This window comes from Vulpes vulpes, chromosome 15 (genome assembly GCF_048418805.1).
Source record: "Vulpes vulpes isolate BD-2025 chromosome 15, VulVul3, whole genome shotgun sequence".
NCBI classification, from domain to species: domain Eukaryota; kingdom Metazoa; phylum Chordata; class Mammalia; order Carnivora; family Canidae; genus Vulpes; species Vulpes vulpes.
Window position 1 is genome coordinate 84,631,314 of NC_132794.1, and position 18,765 is coordinate 84,650,078.

The window sequence follows — 18,765 nt, forward strand, 5'->3', positions numbered from 1 at the left end:
AGTTTGAAGTTCAGGGTAGAGATTGGGGCTGGAATCATAAATTTGGGAAGTAGCAGTGTTCTTATCGGATATAAAATTCTAAATCTGGATGAGGTTGAGAGAGTAATATCAGTAGAAAAGAAGATATCCGGGGATCCCTGGGTGGCTCAGTGGTTTAGTGCCTGCCTTCACCCAGGGTGTGATCCTGGGGTCCCGGGATTGAGAGTCCTGCATCGGGCTCCCTGCATGGAGCCTACTTCTCCCTCTGCCTGTGTCTCTGCCTCTCTCTCTCTCATGAATAAATAAATAAAATCTTTAAAAAAAAAAAAAAGAAAAGAAGATGTCCAAGATCAAAATCTAGTTCTAGCTCAGCTCTTAAAGGCCCAAATTTTTAATAATTGTTCTCCAATATTGCTGTTTCTAGTATTATAATAGATACTCATTTAAAACCTATTACATGGGAAAAAAAAAAACCTATTACATGGAGACTGCCCTCAAGAAGCTTATGGTTGATATGAAGAAACAAAATATAGGACATATATTGAAAGGTTTATTTATTTATTTTAAAGATTTTATTTATTTACTCATGAGAGACACAGAGAGAGGCAGAGACACAGGCAGAGGGAGAAGCAGGCTCCATGCGGGGAGCCTGATGCGGGACTCGATCTGGGACCCCAGGATCACGCCTTGAGCCAAAGGTAGATGCTCAACCACTGAGCCATCCAGGCATCCCTGAAAGCTTTAAATTACAGTACAAAGTATAATATATGATTATGTGTCATAGTGAGTGGAAAGGACTATAAATTTACCTATTCTGCTTATGAAGAGATAACTTGGCATGGAAATGAATGATAAAGTCTTGTTGGAGGAAATGCGAATTGAACTAAATCTCAAGCAATGGGCAGCAGATGGGGGGGCACATTTTTGGGAGGTCCTCAAAACTACATTCAAGTTCAGTAATTTACTAGGAAGACTCAGAATTTAGAAAGATGTTAAATTCACAGTTGCAATTTGTTGCAGCAAAATAATATGGATTAAAATTAACATCAGGAAAAGGTACATAAGGCAGGGTCTAGGAGAGTTCAAAGAGGGGTCTTCTGTTTGTCCTTTCCCAGTGATCGTGCAGATAGCACTTCTCCCAGCAGTGATGTATGGCAGTAGTCATGGAGTATTGCCAAGTAGGGAAGCTCACCTAACCCATGGTATCCAGGGTTTTTCCTGGGGATTGGTCACATAAACATGGTTGACTCTCCAGAGCTGATACAATGTGGCTGAAGGCCCCCATCCACTGTAAATCACATTGTAAACCACATTGCTATCTTAGATTATTTGGCATTGTCCAGGACCCTCCAGTAAACACAGACAACTATCAGGTAGGAAGGACATTCTGAAGGTTTTCCTCCCAGGAGCTGGGGGCAAGGGCCAAACCTTTCTTTGGGCAAGTTTAATCCTTTTCTGAATGATAGTTGGCAGGGAGGATGATGCCCTCTATGTGGAGATAGCATGAGCTGAGTTATAGTAGGAATGTGTACACCATAATTATAGAACATTGTAGTGAATATAATATGGCCTTGAGAATATGAACCCTGGAGCCAGACTACTAGGATTCATATCTTAACTGTCCCTTGCTAGTTGTGGAATTTATAGCATTTACAGATGTTACATAATTGGTAACATTGTTAAGCAAGGGTAATAGCAGTATCTACTTTATAGGCTTGTTGTGAGGTTACAAAATTTAAAATATAAAACACTTAGAATATGTCTTGACACACAGTAGGTGCTACAGAAATCAGGAGTTTGTTCATTCTTTAATCATTCACTCAATGATTCTTTTTGAGCACTAGTATGTTAAAGACTCATATTCTGAGCCTCAGACCTCTATTTCCTGATATCTAGACAGTTTCCAGATATCTAGAGGGTTTGTGGCTCATTTAACATTAACTTGTTCAAAAAGAAATTAAATAATTTTTCACACAAATGATATCTATTAATGACAGTACTATCAATCCAATTTTATTTAAAGATTACCAGCCATTGTGAGCACCTGGGTGACACAGTTGATTAAGTGTCTGACTCTTGGTTTCAGCTCAGATCATGGTCTCATGGTGAGAGATTGAGCCTTGCATCAGGCTCCATGCTCAACATGGAGTCTGCTTGAGATTCTTTCTCTTTCCCTCTGTCCTTCTGTTTGTGCTCTCTTTTCCTCTCTCTCTGAAAAGAAAAAAAAAAAAACCTTAAAAAATGATTATCAGCTGTTGCTATAGGTTAAAACTTGTATTCAGTTGGCAAAGAACTTAATTTGTAGGGAAGTGTTGATCCATAGTTATATAAAGTGGAAATCATTGTGATGCCTATGCATTTATTCTATTGCCTCAACTGTTACCTGAAGATGGCATGCTATGTAATTTGGCCTGTAGTATTAGTAATAGAAATGATACCTTCCGAAAGGAAGGGTTTATCATAATATTCTGCTGCTTAAGGCCATGTACTTATAGAATTGCATTCCTTCCTGCTGTGCCATCTTTTTTTTTTTTTTTTTTTTTTTTTTGGACCATGATAAGCTTCAGAGTAGTGACTTTGCATGTAAGAGATAGGAAAGTGTTTTTAGGTGTTTTACAAGCTTGCTTATTTTAAATCATTAACTTATGCTCTGAAGTAACTAATTTAATGTTGGTACTGTAGCAGATTATCATAAATAGCTTTAATTGTATATTTAAAAGTCATATTCACAGGCTTAAATCTGGATATCAGAATTAAGCAATTCTTGAAATGTATGAATGTCTCCTTAATATACTGATTACAGAGCAAAGAAGAAATTAGCTGTTGCAAAGGATGGATTTAATAAAGAATAAATTTTGGTGAACTGGGAAGTTAATGTTAGTTTTCTTTTTTGTGTACATTCAGGTCTGTGTATGACGACCAACCAAATGCACACAAGAAGTTTATGGAAAAGTTAGATGCTTGTATCCGTAATCATGACAAGGAAATTGAAAAGATGTGTAATTTTCATCATCAGGGTTTTGTAGATGCTATTACAGAACTCCTTAAAGTAAGGACTGATGCAGAAAAGCTGAAGGTAAGAAATATTTTAAAATTCTCTTTATCTTTGCTCTCATTAAATTAGTCAAGTATTAGTTTATAATACATATGTACAAATCATTATTAAATGTACTATTTTCAAGAAGTGAATTAGTGTATATATTTGGGAATGCTCTTTATGCTCTATTAACATAGTTGTCATGCTAATGACAGGAGTAATCTCTTTTTTGTAAAGCAAGTAATGCATTGACTTAACAGGATTTCTTTCCATGCAGGGAAATGAACTAAAAAAATTCGTAGAACTGAAAGACTCATTTGCAGTTTTAGAATTTAAAAATTTCAATTAGTACAATAATGATAAAAACTATCCTCTAAAAAACTAAAAAAAAAACAACTGATTGTGTTCTCGAAATTATTTAATAATATTGAAACTTTTTTTTAGTTTAATAGCAAAGCATAATTTTCTTAAAGGAAGTAGGTCTATATTTTCTGCTATACAGCAAAAACATTTATTAAACTAGGCTTGAATTTGTTCAGTCAGAATACAAAGTATTTAGTTATAAGAATTGGCCTATTTATCTTTCTTTACATTTGGAGAATTTAGCAGATAAAATGACCCTGGTTCACCAAGGTTATGATTAGAAAACCATTATATAAAGGATATTCAGATAACAAGAGACCAAATACAGCATCAATGAGGTCACTGAGCATCTTTGTTCAGAAATTAATGAGATTTTTAATAAAGTAGAATGTGCTTCCTTACTATGATGACCTAATGAGTCACTTAATATGTGGGAAAATTTGAGGTTGAGCTTTGTCTGCACCTGCAGCATTAAAATGTTGCTGTGGATTGAAATTTCCGTGTTTGATGTTAATCAACCACCCAGTGTTTGCATTCAGCAAAGTATGAATGTTTAATTACCATAAAATGCAATCACCATTTCGTACAGACAATGAATGGCACATAGACCTCATTGAAGTTATCAAAAAGGGACCAGTGGTCAATTGGGTCAGTGATTTGAATTGTTTGACAGACTTAGAGAAGCAAGGAAAGTTCAAAAATCTAGATTAAATTTGAGAAGTTTGCCACAGAATCTGTTAAAAAGAACTGTCATAAGTAATTGAAGTTAACAAAAGCCCTTTTCAATCAAAAGTTCAAGTTCAAGCTGTAGAGTTAATTTGAATTTGCATTTCTTTGTTCTAAGTTTCTCATGAAGCATGATCTGATTACAAGGGTGAGCAGTTATATCAGGGCAGTTTTATGCATATTTGTCTAACTAAGGTGAAATTATTTTTAAGGTGCAAGTTACTGATACCAACCGAAGATTTCAAGATGCTGGAAAGGAGGTGAGAATATAATAAATTTCTTGCATACTCAATATGTGGGATGCAATTTAACTGCTTAAAAATATGAATGTTTCTTCTTTTCTAAGGTGATAGTCCAAACAGAAGATATTATCCGATGTAGAATTCAGCAGAGAAATATTACAACAGTAGTAGAAAAATTACAGTTATGCCTTCCAGGTGAGTTAAACTTGTCTATAATGTAATGCTTGGTTTGGTGAAATTATAATTGAATCATAGCATATGGTTATTATTCATTATGGGAATTACAGATTATTTGGTGATTGCTCCCAAAAGCTCATGGTTATCTTTCTTATCTATTTTAGTCCTTGAATTTTCATGGTTTTCTTATCTTTTAAAGTTTTGTTTGATGATCTGTCACATCAGGTTCCTAGAACAACCTGTACCTCTCCCATTTCCTTCCTGCCTTTTTTGTCCTTTGTCCCTCACCCCCCCCCCCCCACTGCTTTTTTGTTTTTCCTCAGTACTTTCCCATGGAGGAGAGTGTCTTTATTACATTTCCTTGCCTTCCCTAATTTGCCTAATTTTTTACTACTAGTTTTCCACTGTTTTCTGTTTGTCACTTAAGCTGGTTGGTTTTGCTTTGATCCTAGTCTCGTTTTGCTGATAAAAGTAAAAAATCCCAAAGTGCTCGATCTTTTCCCTTCTTTGGTCTTGCCTTTGCTCTTATATCTTGGAAAGACTGACTTTTTAGGTTTCTGAGTTCGATCACTGTGTTATGGCTGATAGTACTGGGACATCAAATAAATTCTGAAGAAACTCACCAGTATTTTCTTTCCCCTGATGTATCCTGTTCAAACAAAAGGAAGCAGGGTGTATGTCATCTTTTTCTTCATATAGTAAGCTGAATCCATTTTACTGTAGCAGTTTTTCAAACTTTTTTTTTTTTTTTTTGGCAAGAACTTGAACCTCCATGTCCAGGGAAATAGAATGAGATACTTTGTATGATATTTATATAATGTAAATTTAGCTTGGAACACAAATTATATGTTAAAATTGTCAGCAGATTTTATTAACTAAAAAACACTGTTTTTTGACTTTGTAAGAATAACTTTTCTTTTTTAAAGAATCATTGAAATTCTACTCAGTTTAATCGCTGAACCATGGATATTTGTACTTTAACTTTGAGTAAATAAAATGTCTGCTTATTATATTCAGTTTCAGGGTTCAGGAACCTACTTACTTATGGTAATGTTTAATAATACCTCTTTGCCACCATCAGATACACTGAAGTAGTCATGAAGACAGTCTCTAAGTTTGATTGCTTTGTCCCTGAATAGTAATAAGCCTAAACAATTGGGTACTGGTGGAATGAGAAAGAGCTGATTTTAGCTTCTTCCCTACGGGGCTATTTGGAATTGAGAAATAAAGGGTAGTAGAGGTTAGAGTTTTGTCACTGCTACTGTCTTTGCTTTCAAGACTGGATGGGCAGTCTGAATTCATGTAAATATTGTGCTCCTAATAGCCACATTGTGAATTGCTTCCTTTACTCCATCTAGTCTTTTGTTGAATTATCCACTTGTAAATACTTTTTTGTGTCAGCCATTACAATAAATAATGGAAATACAAAGTTGAAAATGACATAGTCCTTGCTCTGAAGGATCCTACAATCTAATATGAATAAAGATAAGCTGTTATTGTATAATTGCCTCACTCCTCCTTGCATTGGAAGGAATATGAGAGAATATAAGGAGTCATAGGGTAAACAATGCATTTTCCTGCTGCTTAAGTTTTTCTTATTATTTTTGAGGAGAGCATTATTTTTATCTGGAAATAAGATAGATATGAAAGTTACATAAATTGTTGAGGTAAAACAGGAGGCTTCAAAGAAAGTTTATACTTGTAGCAGCAGTTTTTGGCTTTTCCCCAGGTTATGTGTTCACTCTGCTTTGGTTGGAAAATGTGAGAAATACTGCGTTACAATATAGGGGCTGTGATAGAGATATACATAGGATTCAGAGGTTGGATGGTTCACTGTTGCCACCATTGCAACTTTCAGACAAGTGAACTAAGTATCTTCTGTAAACTTGAAGACCCCTGGGAAGTAGCCAAAATAGAAAATCTGGAAAAAGTGTTGTCTCTCTCTCCGGTCTGTGAAAATGTGAGCCAATGGTTTAATGAGCCAATGATAATTTACTCACTTTATACTTTGAAATTCTACTAAGGATAAATTGTAATCTGCGTAGTTGCATTAAAACCTTTTTGGTGGCAATATGTCATCTTGTTGAAGGTTATAACAATTTTATTGAATAATTGCATTTCCAAGGCTGTAATAAAAATGATAAAGTTGCTTTGCTCTGTTTATTTATGATTTTTATTATAATTTACGCTCTGTAAGCTTTTGGGTTTTTTTTTTCTTTGTCATTTTGGTGTAAAATTTTGTTTAGTGAGCTATAGCACAGTTGTGTTTGGTATATTTTTGATATATGTATTTTATTTGATATATTGAATCAAAATTAATCAATCTCACTTACTTAATGTTGTCTCTTGAGTAACTAAAGTCCAAACTTCCAGTTCCACTACAGGGAAGAGATGTTAAGTTTCTGAATATGATAATTGTTAGTAGGTTAATGTTTCAATTATAGGTATCAACATATGAAAGTGTTCCAAATTCTATAAAATGCGTTATTATATGTAACGTAATGTTCAATATATAGAGACATTAAAATGTTTTTATTTACTTGAAGTATGAAATTTTATTTGAGAATATAAGCCTGAATTAAAGTATAGAGAAAATTAATGAATTTATAATAGGCTCTTTCCTGTTTTAATTTTTTCATCTTAGTTTTTTTCATTTTGAAAGCTAAAATAAGTTATATTTTTTAATGCAGTGCTGGAAATGTACAGTAAGCTAAAAGAACAAATGACTGCAAAAAGGTGAGTTGGTTTCCTTCCTGTTTTTAATAAGAGTCATTTATTTTTCTGTTAAGAAAAGCATGAATAAACTTACTGTAAAGTGAGTCATGTGAAGTTTTACTTTCTACCTTTATTCTTTTTCATGCAAATTGCCCATCAGAATCATCTAATAAAGCAATTATTAACCATTTATTTGTGGATCCATATGCTCTATAAGTGAAATCAAAGATTGATAATATTGATGAAGGACAAATGGGCAACCAAACAGGAATAAAAAATATTGATTAGCTTCTATGTGAACATTGCTTACAATAAAAGGCTGAGTGTGTATTGTGAACCACAGTGAAAGTAGTGTGGGTAGTTATATTTTCATAATCTGGGCTCCTGTAGATCATGTTCTGTTTTATAACACTAATGAATACATGACAAATGAAAAATCATTTGTAATTTATTATCATTAGATATAATTATGTTTAAAATGTTTTAAAGATGGACAATTTTAAAGTAACAGAAGAATCAGAATAAATGAGAATATTCTGCATTTGGAATAGGGAAATAATGATTTCCTCTTGATTTATTAATAATTGCTTAATTATCACTGTACATTATGTACAAATCTATACTCATAAATCTGTGTACATCCTGCTTTATAGTGTTAAACATTGAATTTTATTGGCTTTTACCAATTCATACTAATTAGTAGAATTATTTTTTTCCTTCTTAATACACGAACCATCAGCTATCCTGAAAGTCTTTTTTACACTTTTTTTCTATCAAAGTTGTACATCCTCATATTTTGAAGACTCAGGTAATATAGTTCTATGTGTTTGCTGCAGAAAAATAGGCATCATCTTCCCTACTTGCCATTTACCATTTCTTCTTGCTAGGGGCACAAAACCTTTTACCTCTTTTAAGGCATTATTTTGGTGTTTGCATTCATGTTTTTAAATAACTAACTTTTAATGTTTCTTTACTATTTTCTAGTTTGGGGCACTATATATTTTTTCAATAACATAATGTAATATTTATATTCAGATTTCCCCATTTATCCCAGATGTCTTATATCGTCTTTTCCACCCTGAAGCATTGGTTGATATGTCCTTTTTTGTCCCTTTAACCTAGAACAGTCTTCCTGCTTTACTTTGTTTTTCATAAAAGGGTCCAGGTCAGTTGTCTTGTTGACCAGGACATTTTGGATTTGTTTAATTATTTTCTTATGATTAGATTCAGATGAACTGTTTTTGGTATGAGTATGATGTAAGTGATATTGTGTACCACTCACTGTATGAAATCAGAAGGCATATACTATACTGTTAGATTTTCTCTGGATTATGTTAAATTTGGTCTTTTGGTTAAGAGGATGTCTACTAGATCATTTGAAAAAAGTATCTTTTTCTCTTTGCAATTACTAAGTATTCTGTGCGGTGATATTTTGAGTCCTATTTCCTTAACCTTCCACTCATTGGTTTTAGGATTCTTGCTTTAGATTTTTAATTTTTTTTTTTTTAAAGTAATCTCCATACCTAATGTGGGACTCCATCTCACAACTCCCAAGATCAAGAGTCGCATGCTCCTCTGACTGAGCCAGCCAGGTGTCCCTCTTGCTTTAATCAGTTATTATATTTAGGTTACAAAATGATGATTTTTATAATTCTGTCATTCCTTAGACATTTATTAGACTTTAATATTAGCATCTTAATATAAAGAAGAGCTTTTTTTAAAAAAAAAGTTTCTTTTTTCTTCTCTTTTTCATTATCAGTATAGACTCATGGATTTAAAAAAATAGTGTGTTATAATTATACTGCTGTTTTCATTATTCTTTTTGATGCTCAAATTGTACCACATTTGATGAGGGGAACCCCTCAAGCCAATTTCTGTGTCCTCATCTGTCTTTGAGTACTTTCTTGCCACACAATAATATGTTCCAGGCCCACATTGTACTTGTCTTGGCCCTAGACCTAGAAATAGCCATTTTGCAAGATACCCTAGTTCCTTTTAATAATGGTATTTAGAAACAGATCTGCTTGCTGGGTTGGTGTATTATACCCCTGCACTAGACACACACCTCTCTCATGCCCTCTAGCCTTCCAGGGTTCCCTTTGAGAAGTTTGAAGCCATTCTAATTTCTCATCTTTAGTTTGTGACCTTCCTTTTTTCTCTTTTAGAATCTTCTCTTCTGTGGTCTGTAGTTGCCTGATGATGTGCTTTGATGTGAGCCTGTTTACTTCCATTGTGCTGGGTACTTGGTGAACCTATTTGGAATTTAATCTGGAAACTGCTTTGATCTGATAATGTCTTTAAAATCTAGGAGATTTTCTTGAATTATTTATTTCTTTCTGTTTTCTTGATTCTAGGACACATAGTGATCTTTAATCTTCTGGATTGGTCCTCTGATTTTCTTTTTTCTTCCTTAACATGTTTTGTTCTTTTGACTCCTTGCTCTGCTTCTCAGATGTTTTTTCATTTTTATCTAACAAAAATAATGCTGATTTTATTTCATTTCTGCTCTCTGATTTTTAATTTCTAAGAACTATTTTTTGATCTCCAAATATTTCTTTTCTTTCTTTCTTTTCTTGTTTAGGGTAACTTGTTCTTGATTCATTGTTAACAGTACTTTGTCTTAACCTCCCTGAGATTTTAAGTCTATGTATTTATATATATGTCTTCTTACATATAGTTTGTTTCCAGTAACTTCCCCCCACCCCAGTTGTTGTTTTTGTTTTTTTAATCTCTGACTTTGTGGGTAGGGGTGTTTCTCAGATGTCAGGTAATTCCTTGGCTATCTACTCATATTTAAGTGTAGCAGAGGTAATAGGAGTTCTGAGTATGTGGGTGGGACTTGTTGAATGTAAATTTGTGTGAGGTTATCTAGCTGGGCTGTTTAGTTGGTGGAGACTTTGCTATTAATATCTGGAGTTATTTCTTTTGGGGCTGCTCAGATTCCCTAGAGGAGACTTTTCTTGTTTCCTGTCTTAAGGGTCAAGATTTGACTGCCAGTATTTTGGGATCTGAGTTGCTCAAGAGGGCATTTAGTATACATAGGCTCTACTAATTCTCTTGTTTTCAAATCAGTACTATTGCCTTCAACCTTGGGTAATGTCCCCACCCTATTTAGAGATTATTTATTCTAGTCTCTTTAGTATTTATCAAAATGGGGAAAAATTGTTGCTCGGATGACTGGAGTGAAGTTTGCTTCTTAAACACATTTTCAACCAATATTCCTTACTTTAGCCTTCCTTTTCATTCCTACCTCCATAAGTAGTGGGATTCCTATGAATTCTTGACATTTTTGGAGATTCTAGAGAATAAATAAGTTTATGCTTGTCTCCTCAACTATTGACTTAGAATTTTCTCAGATTTGCTGAGTTTTGTTTTTTTTTTTTTTTTTTTGTACCACATGTCCATCAGCTTTCAACATTCTAAAATTTTACTGTTCTTCTCCTTTTCTCTACATCTGTGTAGGCTTATACTTAAAAAACATCTCTTCATGTTATTTTATTGGAGTTTCAAGGAGGCAAGGTTTTATTAAGCATGTATTCAGGCTGCCATCGCACTAGATATTTAGGACCCGACTTCTGGTGCTCTGCTATATTTTTGTCAGGATAAATATCCATATGGGGTAATAAAATAAAAGGTATGGGCAGATGTTATTCCTGGTGATCATTACAGATTGCAGATTAGCAACCTATAGAATCAAATTGACCCATAGATATATTTGGTTTGACTTGTAAAATGCGAAAAAAAAAGTTTTTTTGTTAATATCACTTTGTATTTGTTAAAATATCTGGGTTTACATTCTGATGACTCACAAATCTGATTCTTGAATCTCAAGCTTGGCTTTGACATCCCTGATTCTTGTTTACTCTTTTCACATGGATATTTCACCACTATCTCAAGTTCAGCATGTCTGAAACAGGCTTAACAATCTTTGCTTATTTCAGGGATTGGCCCCTTTTCTGTCAAGTGTGTTGTGAAATATTTACTCTGTGATACAGTTTTTTATTTTTTAAGTTATTTGCTTAGCAGTTTTTTAGACCCAAATACACAAATCATAAGTCTATTATATAGCTCCATGAGTTTTTAAACAGCAAATACAACTTTATAACCACCAAGATGAAGATTTGAACATGATTTCTATCTGAAAAGCTTTTCTCATACTCTCTTCTGGTCATTACCACTCAAGTAAGATATGGAACATTTCTATCACCCCTTTATGCCCCTTCCCAATCGATTCCTCCTTCCTCCTCTACAATAACGACCTTCTGATTTCTATCACATGTTCTTAGAATTGATATAAATGGAATCATAGACTGTTTTTCTTGTCTAGTATCTTTCACTCCAAATGTTTTGAGATTCATCTGTGTTATTGCAAATACCAATTGTTTGTTTCTTTTCATTGTTGAATAGTATTCAGTTCTAAGAAGTTACTTATCTGTTTACCAGCTGGTAAGTATTTGGGTTGTTTTCAGTTTGGAGGTATTATGAATAAGGCTGTCATAAAATTAGCAGACAAGTCTTTTTGTAGATAGATGTTTATATTTCTCTTTAATATATGCACAGGAGTAGAATTGCTGGGTTAAGTGTGGATGTATTATAAGAAACCATTAAATAATTTTCCAAAATGGTTGTACCATTTTATACTCTCATTGGCAATGAGAATTTTAGATACTGCCCATCCTTGCATCCTTCAACTAGAACAGAACCATTTTGGCACATGTAAAATGATACCTCATTGTAGCTTCAATATGCATTTCTCTGATGACTGATGTTGAGTGCCTTTTCATTTGCTGTTTGGTCATTTGTGTATTTTCTTTTGTAAAATGTCTGTTTAAGTCCTTTGCTTATAATTTTAAGCTTAGAGACCTATTGAACAGAAAGTAGAGAGTTCCCACATATACCTTCCTTTCCCTTACAGTTTCTTGCATGAGTGCTAGTATATCTCTTACAATTTGTGAACCAATATTGACATGTTGTTAAATCCACAGTTTACAATAGGGTTCACTCTTCTGTGTTGTACAGTTCTGTGGGTTTTGACAAATGCATGTCATATTTACCATGATAGCATTATACAAAATAGCTTCACTGCCTGAAAAAATCCCTTGTGCTTCATCTCCTTCCCCATCCATCCACCTTCCCCAACCAGTGCCAATCACTGACCTTTTTAGTGTTTCTATAGTTCTGTCTTTTTTAGAATGTCCTATAGTTGGAATCATACAGTATATGTCATATTCAGACTAGCTTTCATTTAGCAGTATGCATATAAACTTCTTCCATGTCTTCTTGTGGCTTGATAGTTCATTTCTTTTTATTGATGAATAAGACTGCATTGTGTGGATGTACTACAGTTTATCCATTCACCTGTTGAAGAACATCTTGATTGCTTCTAATTTCTGGCAGTTATAAATAATGCAGCTGTAAGCATTTACAGGTTTTTGTGTGGACATAACTTTTCAATTCATTTGGATGAATACCCGGTGGTATAGTTGCTAGATCATACAGAAAAACTTTAGTTTTATAAGAAAGAGCCAAATTGTCTTCCAAAGTGGCTTTACTATTTTATACTCTCAGCAATAATAATGAATGAAAGTTCTGTTGCTCCACACCCTCACCAGGATTTGGTATTGTCAGTGTTCTGGATTTTAGCCATTGAAATAGATGTAGATAATATCTCATTTTAATTTGTAATTCCCTATTGGCATGTGATGTTGAGAATTTTTTCTTATGCTTATTTGCTATCTGTGTATTTTTTTTGGTGAGATATCTGTTCAGATATTTTGTACACTTTTAAATTTGGTTGGTAGTTTTCTTATTGCTGACTTTTAAGTGTTTTTTTTTAAAATATTTTATATACTAGTTCTTTATCAGATACATGTTTTGAAAATATCTTCTTCCATTCTTTGGCTTGTTTTTTCATTCTCTTAATTGTCTTTTTAGATAGAAGGTATTACTTTTAAAGTCTAGCTTATTAGTTTTTCTCCATAGATCATGCTTTGGTGATGTTTTTGAAAACTCATTGCCAAACCCAAGGTCACTTAAGTTTTCTCCTATGTTACTTTCCAGAGTTTTGTGTTTTATGTTTATGTCTGTCACCTGTTACAAATTAATTTTTGTGAAATCCATTCATGAACATGGAATATCTCTCCATTTACTTAGATTTTCTTTGTTTCTTTCATCCGAGTTTTGTGGTTTTCTTCATAGAGATCTTGTATGTATTTGATTAGATTTATACATAATTCATTTTTTAAAAAAGATTTATTCATGAGACACACACACAGAGAGAGAGAGGCAGTGACATAGGCAGAGGGAGAAGGAGGCTACCTGCAGGGACCCCGATGTGGGACTCCATCCCTGGACTACGGCATCACACCCTGAGCTGAAAGCAGATGTTCAACCGCTGAGCCACCCAGGTGTTCCACATAATTCATTTTTTGATGCTAAAGTAAATGGTATTGTGTTTTTAATTTCAAATTCCAGATGTTCTTTTCTGGTTTACAGAAAAGCAGTTGACTTTGGTATGTTAACCTGATATTTTTCAACCTTGCTATAATCACTTACTAGTTCTGGGAATTTTTTTGCTGATGCTTTGGGATTTTCTACATAGATAATCATGTCATCTATAGACAAGACTTTTTCTTTCTTTCTTCCCAGTATGATTACCTTTTATTTCCTTTTCTTGTCTTAATGTTTTTTTTAGTGTATGTGCTGCCGAAGCAAGCACTTTTTCTTGTAGTAATGGATTAGCAATGAATATCAGTATGATAGTTAAATCAAAGTGATGAGAAACATCCTTGCCTATTTCTGATCTCATGGAGAAAAACACTGTGGTTCTCACCATCAAGTATAATGTTAGTTCTGTATGATTTTTATTCTTTTTTCTTTTTAAAAGATTTTATTATTTATTCATGAGAATACACAGAGAGGAGACAGAGAGAGAGGCAGACGCACAGGCGGAGGGAGAAGCAGGCTCCATGCAGGGAGCCCGACGTGGGACTTGATCTGGGGTCTCCAGGGTCACGCCCTGGGATGAAGGCAGCGCTAAACCCCTGAGCCACCCGGGCTGCCCGATTTTTATTCTTTTAAATTTGTTAAGGTGTATTTTATAGCCCAGAATATGGTCTGTATTGTTGAATGTTCTCTGTGAGGTTGAGAAGAATATATATTCTGTTGTTGGATGGAGTATTCTGTTAATGTCAGTTAAATACAGTTGATTGATGGTGCTCTCCAGTTTGACCATATTCTTAACTGAATTTATGCCTGCTGGATCTGTCAGTTACTGTTAGAGGAGTTTTGAATTCTTCAACCATGTTAGTGAATTTATCTCTTTTCCTTGCTGTTCTATCAAATTTGCCTTACATATTTTGACACTGTTATTAGGGACATACACATTAAGGATTGTTATGTCTTTTCAGAGATTAATCATTTTATCATTATATAATGCTTCTCTTTATTTCTCATAACCTTCCTTGCTCTGAAGTCTGCTGTATCTGAAATTAATATAGCTACTCCAGCTTTCTTTTGATTAGTGTTAGCATAGTATATCTTTCTCCATCCCTTTACTTTTAATCCCTTTGTGTTTTTATATTTAAAATATAAATAGTGGTTTATAGTAGTTCCTTTTATACAACATATAGTTGGGTCTTGTGTTTCTTCTCCAACCAGAATTGTAGAACTTCTGTAAGAAAATATATGAGGATATTTTCACATTACCTGGGGTAAGCAAAGATATTTTTTAAAAGGATAAAAAAAAAAGCTACTATACAAAATTAGAAATTGGACCTTTAATAAAAAATCTTATTCATCAAAAGACACTTTTAAGAAAATTGATAGGCAAGCCACAGACTAGGAGGAAACATTTGCAAAAATTTTTTTCTGACAGGGTTCATAACCATAATATAAAAAAACCGTTTATAAATTAATAAAAAGGAAAGAAAGAATAAAAATAAGGAACTTCTGGTTTCTGGTCTGACAGTAAAGAACTTTGAAGTAATTACTCCTGTCTTTACAACAAGAAGAGGGCTAAACAAAATTTAAAAACTCTTTTAGATCCATTGGAGAAATGAGGTTGTAGGGCAATCTGGTACCCCAGAATTACCTCTAATAGAGAAACAAATAGAGACTGTCACAGTTTATTGAAAGCAGAAGCTACTGTTGGAGCTTGGTAGGAGCATGGAAAGGTGATTGTATACTAGCTTCAGAGATAAAGATACCTGGGAGTCCAGGAAGTCCACCACTCTTCCATGAATTTTAGCTTCAGGAGCCCTTCCAGATTCTCAGAGTGTGGGTCACAGAAAAATACCAACAGAGAAAGAAAAAGAAAACCAGTTTGAAATAAGGCCAGTGAGCTGTCTTCTAGCAAAATTTTGAATGAATCTCATTACTTTAACAGATGTCGAGCTATTAAGACACTATTTCTTCTTGAGTCAGTTTTCATATCTTATGTTTTGTCAAGAACTTTGACCACTTTATCTGAGTTGTTGAATTTATTGGCATAAACTTATTTATAGTATTGTCCTGTCATCCTTTTAATGTCTATAGGATCTGTAGTGATGTTCATCATTGTCATTACCAATATTAGTAATTGGTGATTTATATGACATGAAGCTTATCAATTTTATGGATATTTAAAAAAATCTAACATTTGAGTTTATTCTTTTGTTTCTATTTTTATTTTTATTATTTCCATTGCTATACTTGGGGTTTAATTCTTTTTCTGTTTTCATAAAGTTAGAAGTTTAGAACAGTGATTTTATGCCTTTTTAAAACTTTTCAATCACTTATTGAAATGATTTGTATAGTAAATATGCTATAAGTGAATTTTAGCTTAAAATGCCTATAATCCCCCCTAAATGACTATAATTTTCTAGACATCAGTGTATCAGTGTAAATAACAAAGAAACAGACAAACAAAAGCTATAATGAAACTCAACTTCTATTGAAACATTTTCTCTAGGATAGGAAAATGAGTATATTTTTAAAAGTTTAAGATGTACCCAAATATTATATATATCACAATTCACTCTAAAATGTTAAAATCAATATATTTTTAAGCTTTTTTAAAAATTTAAGTAATCTCTATACCCAACATCGGGCTTGAACTTATAACCCCCAAGATTGAATTGCATGCTCTTCCAACTGAGCCAGCCATATGCCTTTCTTTTTTGTTATAAGCATTTAAAGTTATACATTTTCCTCTTAGAACTGCTTTAGGTGTGGTTTTAAAATATTTTTATTATCTTTTAAAAATATTTTCTTATTTTCTTTTTTTCCTCCCAAAGATTTTACATATTTATTTGAGAGAGAGTGCAGAGTGGAGGTAGGAGCAGAGGGAGAGGGATAAGTAGACTCTACACTGAGCTCAGAGCCTGATGTGGGGTTTGATCCCACACCCTGAGATCATGACCTGAGCTGAAATCAAGAGTCAGACACCCAACTGACTGTGCTGCCCAGGCAATCCTTATTTTCCCTTTTTTGAACTTTTGGTTTATTTACAAGTATATTGTTTAAGCTTCAAACATTTGGAGGGGATTTTAAGGATATATTATCATCTTTATTATTAATTTCTAGTTTGATACTATTGGGTGAGTGAACATACTTTGTATAATTTCAAACCTTTAATATTTATTGAGATTGCTTAGTGACCCAGCATATCATCTGTCTTGGTGGATATTTCATATGTACTTGATGAGACTATGTATTTTACAGTTGTGGCTTTAGCATTCTAGAAATACCAGTTTAGATCATGTTAATGTGAGAGCAGTGAGGTTTTCTTTTTCTGTAGTGTTTTTTTGTTGGCCAGTTCTATCAGGGATAAGAGAGGGGTGTTGAGTTTTCAACTATTGTGGTTCGTCTATTTTCCCTTTAGTTCTTTAGATTTTCCTTTATGTATTTCAAAGCTCTGTTATTAGATGCATTCATATTTATGATTGTTTTATATTCTCATTGATTAACTCTTGTGTCACATGAAATGTCCTTTTGTATCTTTGGTAATATTCTATGTCCTGAAATCAACTTTGTGTGATATTGATGTAGTCATTTTAGTTATTCTAGCATGCTTATACTAGATGTGTCATGGTATATTTTTGACATCCTTTTACTTTTAATCCTACTCCTTACATTTAAAGTGTTTCTTATCAATAGTATATAGTTAGGTCTTACTTTTTTTCATCCAGTGGGCAATCTCTACTTTGTACATGGCGTTTTAGACTTTTTTTTTTAATTTTTAAAAATTTATTTATTTATTTTAGAGAGAGTGAGGGGGGTGGAGCAGAGAGAGAGAGAGAAACAGGAGGTGAGAGAGAATCACAAGCAGAATCCCCCCTGAGTGCAGAGCCCACCTGGGGCTTGATTCCAGGAATGTGAGATTATGACCAGAGCTAAAACCAGGAGCCAGATCCTCAACTAACTGAGTCACCCAAGTACTGCTAGACCATTTATATTTATGTAATTATTATTATGATTGACTTTTCAAGTATCTTCTATTTGATACATTTCTTTCTTTCCTTTTCATGGTTGAGGTTTTTTTTTTTTTTGTTTATGTATATTTATCTCTAACTCTATTCACTTACTAGGTATACATCTTTGTTTAACTTTTTAATGATTACTGAGAGCATAGTATTCATGTTTAGCTCATCACAGTTGACTTTCAAATAGTGTTATTTTATCAACAATATAAGAAAGTTAGAACAATTGTATTTATTCCCATCCTGTTTGTTGTGTTTTTATTATAATTCACTTGGAACCTACACATGCACACACAAATATATTAACCATAATTAAAACAGATTCTTTTATACTTACCCACTTAAACTTTTCTGTTCTTTTTTTCTTTTTGCAGATCCAGGGATCTGAGTGGCATAATTGCCTTTAACATGATAAATTTTGTTTAGTATTAATTGTAGTACATATCTGTCTGCTGAAGGGAATTTTCTTGTCTATCTGGAAATGTGTTTTTTTAATGTCTATTTCTGAACAGTAGTTTTATCGGATAGGGAATTCTGTTTTTTCAGAGGGTCCCCTTCCCTTAACAATTTAAATATTATGGGTTTGTATTTTTTTTTCTTTCATTTTCTGCTCTCCATTGTTTCTGTTCAGAAGTTCAGCTGTCATTCTCATTGGTGTTACAAGATTTGCAATTAGATCTTTTTTCCTTTGGCTACCTTTAAGATTTACTCTATGTATTTTGCTTTTGTAAGTTTGACTGTGATGTGCTTAAATATAGTTTTCTTTGTAGTTATATTGCTTGGGGGTTTGTTTAGCTTATTTTAAATCTGTGGGTTGACAACTTTCATCAGTTTTGAAAAATTTGGGGCTCTTATCTCTTCATATATTTCTTTATTATTATTTTTTCTCTCTCTTTTCTTTTGGAAACTCTAGTTACATGTATGTTAGATCATTTAATGTTATCCATAATTTCTAAGAACTCCTCCTTTTCTCTTTTTGTTTCATGTTGGATAATTTTACTATACTAATTACTGTAACCCATTATGTCATTCAGTATGTATTTGTTGAGTTGAAAATAAATCACTC

The 18,765-nt window shown here is 33.3% G+C and overlaps 1 protein-coding gene across 12 annotated transcripts in view; it reads left to right on the forward strand.

Annotated features, from left to right (window-relative positions):
• The window catches only part of EXOC6 (exocyst complex component 6), a 352,011-nt gene that overhangs the window by 178,324 nt on the left and 154,922 nt on the right, over positions 1-18,765 (forward strand). For all 12 annotated transcript variants that reach the window (XM_072739522.1, XM_072739519.1, XM_072739524.1 and 9 more), the window contains 4 exons: positions 2,884-3,055; positions 4,318-4,365; positions 4,452-4,542; positions 7,215-7,260. In XM_072739522.1, the coding sequence (XP_072595623.1) occupies positions 2,884-3,055; positions 4,318-4,365; positions 4,452-4,542; positions 7,215-7,260 (357 nt within the window). The remainder of the gene's footprint in view (positions 1-2,883; positions 3,056-4,317; positions 4,366-4,451; positions 4,543-7,214; positions 7,261-18,765) is intronic.